General features: G+C 39.5%; 1 protein-coding gene across 2 annotated transcripts in view; it reads left to right on the top strand.

The window, feature by feature from the left end:
• BMP2K (BMP2 inducible kinase) overlaps positions 1-14,633 on the top strand; it is a 118,894-nt gene that overhangs the window by 83,849 nt on the left and 20,412 nt on the right. Inside the window, exons 12-15 of one of the 2 annotated variants that reach the window (XM_021101897.2) lie at positions 336-434; positions 1,576-1,760; positions 6,948-7,108; positions 14,438-14,548. In XM_021101897.2, coding sequence (XP_020957556.1) covers positions 336-434; positions 1,576-1,760; positions 6,948-7,108; positions 14,438-14,548 — 556 coding nt within the window. The remainder of the gene's footprint in view (positions 1-335; positions 435-1,575; positions 1,761-6,947; positions 7,109-14,437; positions 14,549-14,633) is intronic. The other variant, XM_021101898.2, reaches the window with a different exon arrangement.

The following is a 14,633-nucleotide window of genomic DNA, read 5'->3' as shown; positions in this document are numbered from 1 at the left end:
TGAAGGAGAGCAGGGCATCATTGACCGCGGTGATTCCCGGACACAATTAACTTTGAGGGTCTTCATCAGCTGTGTGGCAGGTTTAGGTTTCTCCCAGACATCCGTAAACTGTGCTGGACATGGTTTTAGTTTATGTTTCATTGATAATTTTGAAACCATTTCCAAAATGCAGATTTAAGTTGTAGTCGCTTATTGACTGTAGGTCTTTCACGTTAGTGCTTGGACGTTTGAATACCCACGTTGTTGTTATGTTACGGTCAATACTTTAAATAAGAAAAGGCCATGGCACAAAAAAGGCATGAGTAGTATCGATGAATTTGTTTTTCTAATTGTAGTACCAGCATGCAGTGCAACAGCAGCAGATACTGCAACAGCAGTTTTTAATGCATTCGGTGTATCAGCCACAAGCGTCTGCATCGCCTTATCCCGCAATGGTAAGTTTTATATAGTTTCTAGCGTTCTCTCTGAGTACACATTCCAGTGTTGGAATTCACAGTATGAATGATATTATTCAGAATTTAATAAAGTCAGCTCAAGCTAGTTCATTAACATGTATTTTATCAAAGCCGGTCACGCATTCTCAAGCCAGTTTAAATTGGACTGAGCAATACAGCACGTGGACTTGGCACGTCGTAACTGGCTGATAGTATGTTTCTCTTCTCTCACGTTATGAGGAAATGATTGATTATCCAGGATCTTTTGTCATATGTCTCCATTTGGCAAACGTCTATTGAGTTAAAAAAAAAAAAAAGGAAAGCAACCTAAAGGAAAATCGTATTTACTTCAGAAAATAGTTTGACCTTTTTTACAGTAGCCACTGTACCAAGTGACTTTAAGCTACTCTATTTTTTTTTCTTAAACTGTTTAAAGGAGGATTTTTGAATCCTGCCAGGTGAGCCTAACATTGCAGGTTTTTGTTCGTTTGTTTTTTGTTTTTGTTTGTTTTTGCTATACCTGTGGCATGCAGAAGTTCCCTGGTCAGGGACTGAACTCGAGCCGCAGCAGTGATAGTGCCATATCCTTAACGTGCTGAGCCACTAGGAAACTCCACAACCTTTTTTTTAAATTAAAAATTTTTTTTTAAATTGAGACATAATTGACAAAATTATATATATGTATAACATAATAATTCAGTGTTTGTGTATATTATAAAATGATCACCACAATAAGTCCAGTTAAACAACTTCCTTTTTTTTCTTGGCTGTACCTGTGGCATGTGGAAGTTTGCAGGTCAGGAACTGAGTCCCAGCCATAGCTGTGACCTACTCCACAGCTACGGCAAGACCAGATCCTTAACCCACTGTGCCACGCATTGAACCCGTGTTGCTGTAAAGATGACACCAGATCCTTAACCCGCTGCTCCACAGAAGGAACTCCTAAACAACTTCTTAAATAGGTTGATTTTGTCTTGCTGTGGTTTTCTAGTAGCAAGCTGCTCCTTCAGATAAAAATTGTTTTTCAGGTTTCTGATTTTGTTGCCAAAGGAAAAGGAAGGAGAATGGTAAACAGATGTGCTGCTGACAGGGCTTCTTTGACCTTGAGCGTTGTTTGGTATGATGACATTTTTTGTTTCAGATGCAGCAGTATCAGCAGGCTTTCCTGCAGCAGCAAATGCTCGCTCAACGTCAGCAGTCTCCACAGCAGGCATCACCAGAGTATCTCACCTCCCCTCAAGAGTTCTCACCAGCCTTGGTGTCCTACACGTCGTCACTCCCAGCTCAGGTTGGAACCGTAATGGACTCCTCTCATTGTGCCAATAGGCAAGTATTTGTGCATTGAGCGCACAGGAAGGGTGTTCACTTGAAGTGGAGCTGCCGAGGGCTCCGGGGTTGCCTTGGAGCCCACCTTCCTGTATAGCGCCCCTTTTCTCTTACTGGTCCCCTCTTCTGGTCTCTGCAGCTCCATCCCTCTTTCCACTTCTGTCACTTAATTCTGCTGTTCGTTATTTGCAGATGAGGCTTAGCAACATCTAGCAGCATTTCAGGCTAAGAAAAGCATTAGCTTATGTGTTTTAAGACATTCTTTGTGATTTCAGTAGAAACAAAACCCTAACAAACTACTTTAGTCATTAAAAAAAAAATTCCCGTAGACAGTTAATTTAACTTTTTCTACTTACATGTTATTACTTCCAGTTAATTTGATGGTATAATACTCAGAGATTGGCTAATTTAGTTTAATTTAAACAAATATAAAAAAGTTTTAGTGAGTCCCTTGGCTCTTTTTTTGTTTGTTTGTTTGTCTTTTTGCCTTCTCTAGGGCCGTTCCCATGGCATATGGAGATTCCCAGGCTAGGTGTCTAATCGGAGCTGTAGCCACCGGCCTATGCCAGAGCCACAGCAACGCGGGATCCAAGCCACGTCTGCAACCTACACCACAGCTCATGGCAACGCTGGATCCTCAACCCACTGAGCAAGGGCAGGGATCGAACCTGCATGGTTCCTAGTCGGACTCATCAACCACTGTGCCACAGCGGGAACTCTGCTTGGCTCTTTTTAAAGATGATATAATACTGCAAGCGTATATGTTAGCATATAGTCTATTTTGGTTATTCGCATACATTAGTTAGAGTTATTTTTCATGGATAGTTCATATTGAAAACATTACAGTAAGTTAAAGAATTGTGATGTAGGTTTTTTCAAGCTAGATTTATTGTGAAGAATGCTTTAGGACTTTGTAATTAAGAATCTATTTATCATTATGAATCCTTGCTGGTATTTTTAGATACGTAGGGGGAAGTAGCTGTTAGAGCTTCAGTGATTAGAACACTAAAGAAATTCTCAGACAGCACTATCTTAGGATATGAAACACAGCAGGGAGAGGGTGTTTACAGGCTTCGGCCAAGTCGAGTGTGCAGAAGAGCACTGTTGATGGCCTAGTGTTCACTGAGTGTGTCAAGAGAGGCTAGAGTGTACAGGTGCTGCAGTAGGCCACCCATCCTGTGTTCGTCTGTGTGACCAAGAAAGGGCTGGGGGATTGAAGGAGAGAGGGAAGGAAGAGGGAAAAGACAGGTTTATTGAGGAGCTTTCCTAGGTCACAAGTGATGTGCGTGGATTAGGACAGGTGTGCCTTTAAGGGAAGCAGGGCAGAAAATCAGAGGCTGGTTTAAAGATCCAAATCAGTGTTCGCCAGACTCTTTATTTGCCTACTCTAGTTAAGATTTTTTTATTTATCCACCTAACACTCTTTTCTTTAAAACAATTTTTTATCACAGTTGATGTACAGTGTTCTGTCAATTTCTGCAAAGTGACCCAGTTGTACATATATACGCATTCTTTTTCTTGCATTATCCTCCATCATGTTCCATCACAAGTGGTTGGACATGGTTCCCTGTGCTCTACAGCAGGATCCCACTCCTTTCTTTAATAGATCAATAGCATTGTTGTAAATAATACTAAGTATTATACATTTTCAACAAAGCCACTAAAATATAATCTGTGAAATACAAGTAGCAATCTGATAAATTTACAAAAAAGACATACCTATAAGTAAGTGTCTTAGGGATACTGATGAGGCTACTGTACTAATTAGATGATTGATTTTTTTTTTTTTTTTTACTTTTGATGTTAACTAGAATAAAAAATGTCAGTTACATCCCATGTATGTAATTGGAAAACACGAAGATATTAAACTCTTTTCTCTGATACAACATATTCACTCACGTATACTTCGTATTCTAAAGGATTACCGGCCTCTGGAAGCACAATTGTGTCTCTGATGAGAATGGAGCCATGACTTGGAAATCCTGTGTGAGATGAGAGAATTCAGTCCAGTGTCCTGTAGCTTATGTATTGTCTAAAATTCTGATTAGTTGTGAAGGAAGTTGAGTAAAGATTTGAGGCACACGTCGGCATGCAAGGTGCTGAGTCCTTTAAGTTATGTGAATTATCATAGCACTGCCTACTTAATCTCATCTTCAGTGATATTGATGAAATCACAGAGGTGATGTGTTAGATAAGTGCATTTTCTAATTTCTGTGTAACTTTAAAATGAAAAAGTCGAGTTATCAGGTGCAGTGGGTTAATGATCTGGCTTGTCTCTGAAGGCATACCAGTTCATTTCCTGGTCCTGCACAGTGGGTTAAGGATCCAGTGTTGTTGAAACTGTGGTGTAGGTCACAGCTCTGGCTCAGATTTGATCCCTGGCCCGTAAACTTCTGTATGCCGCAGGGGCAGCTGGAAAAAAAAAAAAGTTGAGTTATCATCAAAATCATTTTGCATACCACAGTTCAGATGCTATGGGATTGGGTATCTGTGAAAGTGTATAAGACTTGTTACACCCCAGTCTCCTGAACCGATGCGTTGAGGGAGATGGGTGTATATGGAACAGCACAGCGGTGACTGTCGGATGAGTAGAAATGACTATACGCAACCAATAGGAGTTGGGAACACAGAACTTTCCGTGGCAGCACTGCTCCAGCCACACTTGGTGCCTCAGTGCTACTTTACTGATATTACTTCTGGTTTAGGTAAATCCTTACCAAGGATTATATGTTGAGTATCTCGTTCTGTAACATATTAAAAGGTGATCTGTAAGCAAACATCCCTGCTTAGGCCTAAGTCAGTGGGAGGTGAGAACTGGGGTTAAATGTTTGGCTCTAAGAATATAAGGGATATTTGAGCAGACAATAAGAAACTAAGTAGTTCCTTAGACAAGGAAAGGGTAGCTGTCTTGGTTAGCGTGATTATTTCGTATTCTTTCCTGCTGAATCTTCTGCTAAGATTTCTGTCCTTATGCTGTGTCTGTATGTTGCTAAGATGACTATTGGAGAGTATTACCATGTTTTATTCAAATAATAGTTAAATAAGCAAATATCTATGCATATATTATCTCCTTACCATATAAATTACCCTGTTGGAGTTCTCCTGTGGTGAGGTGGGTTAAGGATCCAGCATTGTCCAACCCAAGCTGCTGCAGTGGTGCAGGTTTGATCCCTGGCCTGGGAACTTCCACATGCTGTGAACATGGTCAAAAAAGTAAATCAGTAAATATATTGCCCTATTGTATTAGTTATTTGTTGCTGCATAGTAAATTACCTCAAAATCTAGTGGTTTAAAATGACGATAAACATGTATTATCTCACACACTTTCTTTGGATCAGGAATTTGGGACTGGCTTAGCTGTGGGGTTATGACCAGGGACGGGTCTCTCATGAGGTTGTAGTTAGATGTTGGCTGGGGCTGTAGTCCATTGATGGCTTGGCTGGTGCTGATGGATCTGTTTATAAGACTACTCACATGGCTTTGGGCAGGTAGCCTCCATTTTCTGTCATGTGGTCTCTACAAGAGCCTCCTTGGTTATTCTCGTTGGCAAAGCCAAAGACCATTTCGAATGAGGAATCATTTATTCCAGTTTCTCCCAGAACATGTGGTCCAAGGGAGAGGGCAAGAGGGCGCCTGCGAAGCCTTTTATGATCTAGTCTCCGAAGTCAAATGTTGGCACTTCTACCACCTTTCGTTTGTTAGAATTGAGTCACTAGATCTAGCCCACATTCAAGGGCAGGGCAATTCAGTTCCACCTGTTAGAGGAGTGTCAGAGAACTTGTAGACATATATTTTAACACATGTTTAAGGGGTAGGTTAATGACTACCTCCACTGAGTTAGAGTCAACCAAGAAGAATCCATAAACTCATTCCAGGAACAGGAGGAAGCTGATTCAGATAGGGAATCGTAAACTTCTGAAAAGGATCATTGATGGGCAGGAGAGGACTGCTCATTTCTCTTTGCGCTTTAACCTCTCTGAGCTGTGCTTCTAGAGCTAGGGAAGTCCTTGAAGATAGTTCTGGAGGTAGAGATGAGCTCCTGTCATACGCAGGCAGGCCTGGGCCTTGGCAGGTGATGATTCCTGGCGTGAGTTATAAACTGAATTGGGTTTGTTATTAAGGAAGACTGTCTCCTTGTTGGTCCGTTACTGTGCGACTCTTCCTGTAGCTTCAGTAAGTGTTTTCAGCGCTCCATTCTCGGCTCAGCTCTACTGGAAGGGGCTTTGGCTAGGGGCTTAAACGGGAAGCCTTTGCCCTTTCTTCTTTTTCAAGACCTGTGTGGTGGCAGTGGAAGTGACCTTCCAAGGGGAAGGTGAATTTGAGGGGATGAGTCCAGGCTTGCAAAATTGAGATAGATACCTCTTTAGAAGCACATAGAGAATCTCCCTCCATGACCACTGTCAGAAGATCCGGATTCACATCATGAAATGAACTTGACTGCTCTGTCACATTGCCCTGTGCCTGTGTTGTATTTCCAGGCTGAACCGAGGGAAAGGTGCCCAGGTATTTTTAGGTTAAGAAGAGTTTATTTCGACTCTCATCTTCTCTTAAAAGCCAAAGGCACATTGGGTAACTTTCATAGAACCAGTGGTCCTAGGCTCCAGGCTGTAGATACTGTAAACACCAGGAATAACATTATATGGAAAATAACCCTCATCTAGTTTTAGGTAATTCATAAAGCAGTCCTATCATTTCACCTTTTGTTGGTAGCTATGCAAAGAATGCCTTTGTCAAAAGGAAGATTATTGTGCTGGCTGAGCATAACCAGGACATAAGATGACCTTACGCAGTAGTGATTTTAGAATCATACCATTTGATTTAGCAACTGATTTTCACTTTAAAAAGGTTTATTCACTGTGATAATAGATATTTATTGAGTATTAATAATGTTGTCTCCTTTACATGTATTAAATCATTTAATCTTCTTAGTAACCCCGTGAGGTAGATATGCTGCTCCTGTTTTACAGACGAGGAAGTGGAGGCCTAGAGAGGTTAAGGCACTTGCCCACTGGAACACAGCTAATGACGCTTACGGAGGCGATTCAGATTCCACATGGTCTCTTTCCCAGTCCAGTCCTATCCATCATAATAAAGTGGTCTGCTCTTCCGTGTATTTATAAAGTAAGACACTTGAAAATGTTCAGTTCTAATGGTTTTTCCTTTTTCCGCTCTTAATTATTACCATAGGTCAGTTGCTGATAAAGAGGCCGTTGCTGCAGATATTACAAATCAGAAGAACATCAGTAACCCACCTGATATGTCAGGGTGGAATCCTTTTGGAGAGGATAATTTCTCCAAGTTAACAGAAGAGGAACTGTTGGACAGAGAATTTGACCTTCTAAGATCAAGTAAGGGACACTTGAAGGCTTATTTTGCTTCCCAGTAAAATAACAGCTCTATAATTGTTCAGCAAGGCCAAAGACTGTTTTGGGGTGGTAAAGAGAAAATTCTTTTTGTGCATTTGAGGGCAAAATTCAGGCCATCCTCTCTTATATATGCTATCAAACTATATTGTGTGCATTAGAAATCAGTTGCTTGATAATAGCTATGAAACCCAAGGTTGCTGATAATATGCTGATTCCTAACAGTTAAATACTGCATATCTTTGAATGTTAATGCAGAACTCTCCAAAACATGGACAATTAATGTTCAAATAAAAAGGGAGACATTAGTACCTTGCCTTACTAATCATTTTGCAGCTCCTTTTTCTTGCACACTCGATAGAAGCTACTGCGGGTCTGAGATGCCCTTTGAAAGTGCCTGAAGGGAAACTTGGGCTGCTGCATTATGTCACTGCTTTGTAACGCCCTTGTAATGAGTGGTGACGTAAAAGGGCTGCTTTGGTGTCCTGATGTGGCAAAAGTGAAATAAATTCTTTTCCGTTTTAAATCAGATATCTCAATGTTTTTACTTGGAATCGTTGCCTTTTCTTAAACTGTCTATATGTATGTCAAGCCTCGTCATACGTAAAAACATTAGAAAAGTTCTTTTTTGGGAAAGGGGTGTGTGCAGTGTTTTGAGGAGATTATGAAAGAGGAGCAAAAAAGTTTGCTCTTGGACGTCAGTTACCAGATTTCTGAGGTGTGTGTGGGGGGGTGCAAGTGTGTCCCCATTTTGCATGTGAAAAAGGGTCTTGCTCTCTAGTTATAGTTCCTAGTTTCTATTTTATTTTAAGGAACTGGCCTTATGAGAAAAGTTATTAGGTGAAATGCTTTGTTCCTCCTTGGTATCTGTTTTATGTAAAGTTCATAAATGCCCTGAATCAATGTAAGAGTCATTGTGTGGGACTCCTGGTTATATGACTATGAAAAATTAAATTGATTAAATGCAGATATAAAAGTGAGTTCTGAGCCTTTAATAAAGGTTTGTTAACTTTGGTAAAACCAATTTCACATTTTTTTTAATTAAAATCATTTTTTAAACCACAGCTTTTTTGTTTGGCAGTTTTCCTACAATATATGTTGAGTGGTCCCACAAGCAAGTTTTTAAAAAAGGAAGTAAAGTGTATCTTTCCTTTAGAGGGGATGGTAGTGAGATATAGGAGGTAACCAGCCACTCAAAAGGGAGAATTAAATTACTCATTTTAATGTGTTCTGATCAGGATAGTAACTAAGGGCTTGCGAAGTCAGTATTTTCTACTTCTTGGGTAAAAACGTCCCTCTCCACCTTTAAAAAAAAATAAATCAATTTGTGGAATGGGTAAAGTAGTCACATTGTTTTGTACCTTAAAAAAATGCTATTCTAAGCCCTCTAAAATTGGTAATGACACCTAAGTGTCACTTTGCTAGGCAAGAAGGGCGTATACCTAACATCATAAAAATTGGGTTTAGCATGTAAAGCTCCTAACTCCCTACTTGCTCTCAAACTTTGAAAGTCAGATTGCATGTGTAATTTATGTGTTTGTACACACATGTGTGTGCCACAGAGAGCTCAGACCTCATTGCAGTGTCAGTTATGGAGGGTGTTGAGCTCCACGTGAAAGTGCAGGAGGGCCTCTGTCTGAAGGCCAGACAGGGAGTGGTGCCGCCACGCCACGTGGAAAACTGCCTGGATGGCCCTTGAGCTGTTGAAGTCACCACGACAATTTAAGTACTTAGATTGGCACAGGGCACCAGACAGACACGGATTCTGATACCTGGTCATGCCGTTTAATTAGCTTTAATCTCCGTAAAGTCACTTCACTGCTATCTCACTTGGTCATTTGTAAACAAGGTGTAATGCTGCTTACCTCATAAGGTGGTCAAGAAAATCAGATAATGTCTTCAAAGCGTAGGCACTCTGTGAAAGCCAGTTTTTCTCACCTTTTGTATAAGTCTGGGCTCTGACTTCTGAGGTTATTGCCTATATCCAGCATTTAAAAATTGTATCTGAACTGTCAGATTTCTCAGCTGGCAATTAAAAAACCACATGGAAGGGGCTTTGTGGACAGACCGACCACCAGCAGAAGTGGATGGAGGTAGAAAAATGTCTGCTTTTCCCTTAATGATTGATAGTCGTAGTAGTGGGGTTCAAAAAAAGGTGAAATAAAGAAGTCAGTAGTGTGTAGAATGTAGTTGAGAAGCTCTCCTGAAATTTGACTGTACTATCGAGTCATCTTTAGCACCCCTTTTCTCTCACAGTAAGAGAGCTGGTATTTGATCTTGGTAAGGTTTAAACTACACTGATGGGCAAAAGGCCTCTTCTGTCTTCCAGACCCTTAGGGGTTTCAGGAGACCGATGGTGTAGTGAAAATTGATAGTTGGCCGGTATTGTTGGTGCCCTCTTTCCCTGTCAGTTTTCTCCAAAATGAATACGTAAATGAGTGATGCATTGCAAGTATCCCAGTTTCTCTTTTTTCTCAGCACAGATATTTATCAACGCTTTTCCAAAGTCCTTCCTAAGATTTTTTTAAATATTTGGCTTATGAAAGCTTTCCAGTGAGTAACTGTGAATACCTTTTCGTATGATCCTTAAAAATGTAGACGTTGCCTATGTAATGATTGTTCAGAAGAAAACATTGCCTTTTGAGGTTTTGCTTTTTAAATGGTACATGTTTTGTTTTGTTTTGTTTTGTTTTAAAGGATATTCTGTCTAGGAAATATTTTACATGTGTGTATTATCCAAATGGTAATTTTAAAATTATGTTTTGAGATACTAAAATTCCAAAATACTAGTAGTTTGTAACAAAAACTGTTTTTTAGTGATCTTTAAGAGAATAGTTGAATCCAGCTAGCAAAGGGATTGCTTTTGGGCAATCAGTGTAACCAAATATTTGTGGTTTGGAATTTTTTTATCTGTTTTTATTTAAGACTAAAACATGAAATTAAAATTAGGCATTGTTAATAAAGCTGGTCTCGATATTTTTTAAAGTTTAAGCTTGTATTTTTCATGGTTTTTGTATGAAAGCATCTAGATTGGTATGTAGATCTTAGAAATCTAATTGTCATAAAATTTACTGACTTACACACTAGTTAGAATATAGATGTTGGGGAAATTAGAATACAGATGTTGGGGAAATTTTTAACATACACAGAACTAAAATTTCTAACATACACAAAACTATGTGTTAACATTAACATATAGTTGATGTTAAAATTAATTAAAATTAACATATAGTTCTGTAGCTCTATATGTTCCAAAATACTTAATGGAATATTGTTTTCTTGTTGATGGTGGATCTATTATTTCTGTTTAAAATTACATCAAATAACTGAATAGAAGAGTAGAAGAAACTAAAGGCTGTGGCTGCTTTGCAAATTCTTTTGATTGTGGGTTTTTTTTCCTCTGAAGGCACAGTATGGAATAGATATAAACGTACATATATATAATTAGTTATAAAACATTAACTGTCACTATTTTAGATAATTCAGATTTATCACAGAGCAGAATAACAGAACTTTTCAGGTACGTTAGAACGGTGTCAAAAGTATCAGATGAAGACTATACTTTTAAACCTTATTTATTAACCTTTTAGCTGTTCAAGCCATTATCCATATAAGCTGCTAAATTAACTTTTTAGAGTATATTAATTTTCTGATGGTATTATGAAACACACTTCAATTTTAGGGTTTTTAAGGCCTGTAGTTTTGCCATCTGTCTCAATTACAAATTCTTGAAAAGGTATCGTTTTCATTCACCACACAGTTCTTTTGTGAAGGCAAGAAGAGGTAAGTTTCTTATATTGGACAAATTAAGCTCAAGTTTTGCTCTAATGAAAAGAAAACCAATTCTCTGAAAAGTTTACTTAAATACATTTTAATTTTAGGGGTGACTGTGTATTTGAAAAATAACTCCACATACCACTTCATTAGTTTTTATTTAATGATTATGCCCTGGATGCATCTTATCATGTGAACTTTAAAAATCTAAGTGATTTCGGAGTTCTCGTCATGGCGCAGTGGAAATGAATCCTACTAGGAACCATGGGTTTGTGGGTTCGATCCCTGGCTTCGCTCAGTAGGTTAAGGATCTGGCATTGCTGTGAGCTGTAGTGTAGGTCGCAGACTTGACTCGGATCTGGTGTTGCTGTGGCTGTGGGGTAGGCCGGTAGCTACAGCTCCAATTAGACCCCTAGCCTGGGAACCTCCTTATTGCCGTGGTTGCGGCCCTAAAAAGACAAAAAGATTGAAGAAAAAAAAAATCTACATGATTTAGAAAAAAATCACCCATGGATAAATGGATCGTATGTTTCATGGAACAATGAGTACAATTCATTTTATAGTGAGTTTTTCTGATACCTGTTTTGAAATAATTGGATAAAAGAACTTTGTATAGAACAGTATTTTCCTATTTTAAATTGTGGGAACCCCATATAAAAAAATATATGTTGACCCCATACACGAGAGCGTTTGTGCTCCTGTCATAATAACTACATGGTGCCGTTTATGCACTTACCATGAATTCACCATAGATTGATGGAGATGATACACCACTGCCTGAAAATTCCAAGAACCTCAGTGGTAACTTCGCATTTTTACATGCTGGGAAATATTGGTAGAGCAGTGGTTTGTAAACCTGGGGAGTATGTTATTAATCTGTAGACTCCCAAGCTCCTACTCAGATAGTCTGATTCATTAGGTCTGTGATGGGGCCCAGGTAACTCCATTTTATACAGGAGTCCTGACAGTTAGGATGCAGATGGATTAGGAAGTCTGGTCCTGATTTAGACCTAAGTACCCACATACTGTATGCTCATGTATAAGAACACACATGCTCCTGTATACTCTTGTCTTGATTGTTAAGACTGTGGGAATCTTGGGTATGGCTATGCTGTGGCTTCCACTCTGAGTGGGCCTTTTTCCTTTGTTCTCACTTGCATACACCAGAATTTGGGAGATGGAGAAAGGGTGAGGAAGTCTAGGAGGACTCTGATGCAGGAGTCACCTCTGGTTTTACAGTTACTCTGTCAGTGCGTTCAGGGCCTGATACAGTTGGTAACCCCCAGGTATCCTCTGTGACTCTAGGCCCCTCCTTAAGGTTGGATTGTGCCTTCCCACCATAGTAAGTCAAAGCCTCCTGGTTATATCAAGTGTTCTCCAGCCTTGTGTTTTCAGAAGATGCTATGACGCTAACTTCTTTTTAATAGGTGTTGGACAACAAAACACGCAAAAGGTTTTTTCATAATACAGTCAGCTTCTGTTACTGATTTCCTCAATTAAGTATACAGTGCATATCTTGAAAAAGAGCACTGAAAATAAATTTTCATTGTTACCCATTTCTGTATTGGATTTGAAAAGAACCTCTTAAGTTTTGGAAGTTTTATTTTTGCATAAATCAGTTGTCAGGTGTGTTGCCTTAAAACATGAATTAGTGCTCCAACAACATTTTAAGTAAAATTAAAAAAAAAAAAAAAAGGAGTTCTCGTCGTGGCACAGTGGTTAACGACTCCAACTAGGAACCGTGAGGTTGCGGGTTCAATCCCTGGCCTCGGTCAGTGGGTTAAGGATCCGGCGTTGCCTTGAGCTGTGGTGTAAGTTGCAGACATGGCTTGGATCCCACTGTCCAATGCTCTGGCATAGGACAGTGGCTACAGCACTGATTAGACCCCCTAGCCTGGGAACCTCCACATGCCGCGGGAGCAGCCCTAGAAAAAGGCAAAAAGACAAAAAAAAAAAAAAAAAATTAACCCAAAGTTTCATGTGGATATTGCAGAGTTAATTTTAGCCATAAAAGGTGATCATTGTATCGCAATGGTGTTTAAAGAATCAGTTGTCTGTAGCAAGACTTAAGTATTTTGGAGATATTGTGGACTTGAGGGCTTTGCCTCCTTAAGAGTGTGCTTCCTGGACCAGCAGTGTCACATCCTTGAAGTGACATGGGTCAGAATCCATTCCGGAGCCATCCAATCAGAACCTGCATTTCAACAAGTCCCCAGGTGATTAGAATGCACATTAAATTTGAGAAGCACTGTCCCAGGAAATTGCTGCTTTAACTTGGGGCTTTTAGCTTCACTCTGCATTTTGAGAAAATACTAATTATATTTGGATCCCCCACCTCCCCCCACCTCCCACCATCCTGCTGTCCCTTGGAACTCAAATGAAACCAGCATAACCTACCCACAGAATCCTTAAATGTGAAAAGTGTAGTCCTGGCAATGTTTAAAATATCTGTAAGGGCAGAATGGATTCCATTCTAATAGTACATGTTTGATTACTAAGAATTAGAGAGGATAGAGAGACACCTTACAGAAATCCACAAGCTCTCAACTGATAAAGCGCCTGTGGTGTACAGAGTTTAAGAGCAGGGGAAAGTGATCCCTACTAGGGAATTAGGCTGTCTCAACTCTTCAGACACACAGACCTGCTGCTGCATCCGAGCCTGTGCTCTCTAGCTCTTCTCTGCCTGGTGTGTTCTTCCTCAGGCATCTACTCCTGCCTCGGCGTCATGTCTCATGTGGTACCTATTGCTTCCTGGGCCCACTCCTGTAATTCCTTTTACCCTACTCTACATTTTTGGCTTTATCTTTGCTTTTAACATACTGTCTGTATTTCTCATTATGAGTGTTGCTTATCAGTCATTTTTTCCACGCCAGCGTGTAAACTCCATGAGGCAGGAGGGCTCTTTGTTTGCCGTTGCATGCCCTTTGTCTAGAACGGTACCTGGCACACAGGAGATGCTCAGCTATTTGTTGAATGAAAAAAATGAATTCTGCTATGGCTTCTAATTTAGTAGAGGAATATTTATGTCTTTGTATGCATGAGAATGGTTTAACAAAGTAATAGGAGAAATGAACAGTGACCTAAAATGAAGTTAGGTATGGTGGGTGATGTTTTCGTGATATTGAGAAGTAGGATTTAACCTATTTTATGAATGAGTGACCATTTGCAATAATTTTTCCATAGGTATTTTCAAGGAAAGACTGCCAAATTTACCTCTCTTTAGTAATCTGAGTTTTACTTCAGATCTAACACGACAAGTTAAAGACAGCTGGTATTTACACAAACCAAACTGAGTTATTAGGTTAGTTGTATTTAGTGAAATCTGCACTGTGATTATTAAACTTGCCTTTGTAGTGAAAAGTATGTGGTAAAACTCAGGACTACTCCCTAATACTTCAACGAACTTTGAATCTCATATTTTTTAAGAAGGTGGTTGGTTTAATTTTCACTTTTATTTATACTGTATGCCACTTTTCTTTAAATTTAAAGATCATTTTGCTTTGTTTTATTTCTTTGTTTTGTTTCATCTTACTTTTGCAGACAGGCTCGAGGAGAGAGCATCCTCTGATGAGAGTGTAGAGCCGCATTCTGCTCCCCATCCTCATCCTCCAGGAGATCCTTTTGGTTCTGTTCCTTTCATTTCTCACTCAGGCAAGTTACATACGTAGCATCATCACTGTCATTAAAAAAATATGCATAAGAACAACAATAGTAAGGGCGAGACCCCTTACTGATA

This window comes from Sus scrofa, chromosome 8 (assembly GCF_054392235.1).
Source record: "Sus scrofa isolate SSC_HxYL_T2T_F1_AM1 chromosome 8, Sscrofa_HxYL_maternal_Yorkshire_Landrace_v2.0, whole genome shotgun sequence".
NCBI lineage: Eukaryota > Metazoa > Chordata > Mammalia > Artiodactyla > Suidae > Sus > Sus scrofa.
Note: the sequence above shows the minus strand (reverse complement) of the source record. Positions and strands in the feature narration are given on the sequence as shown.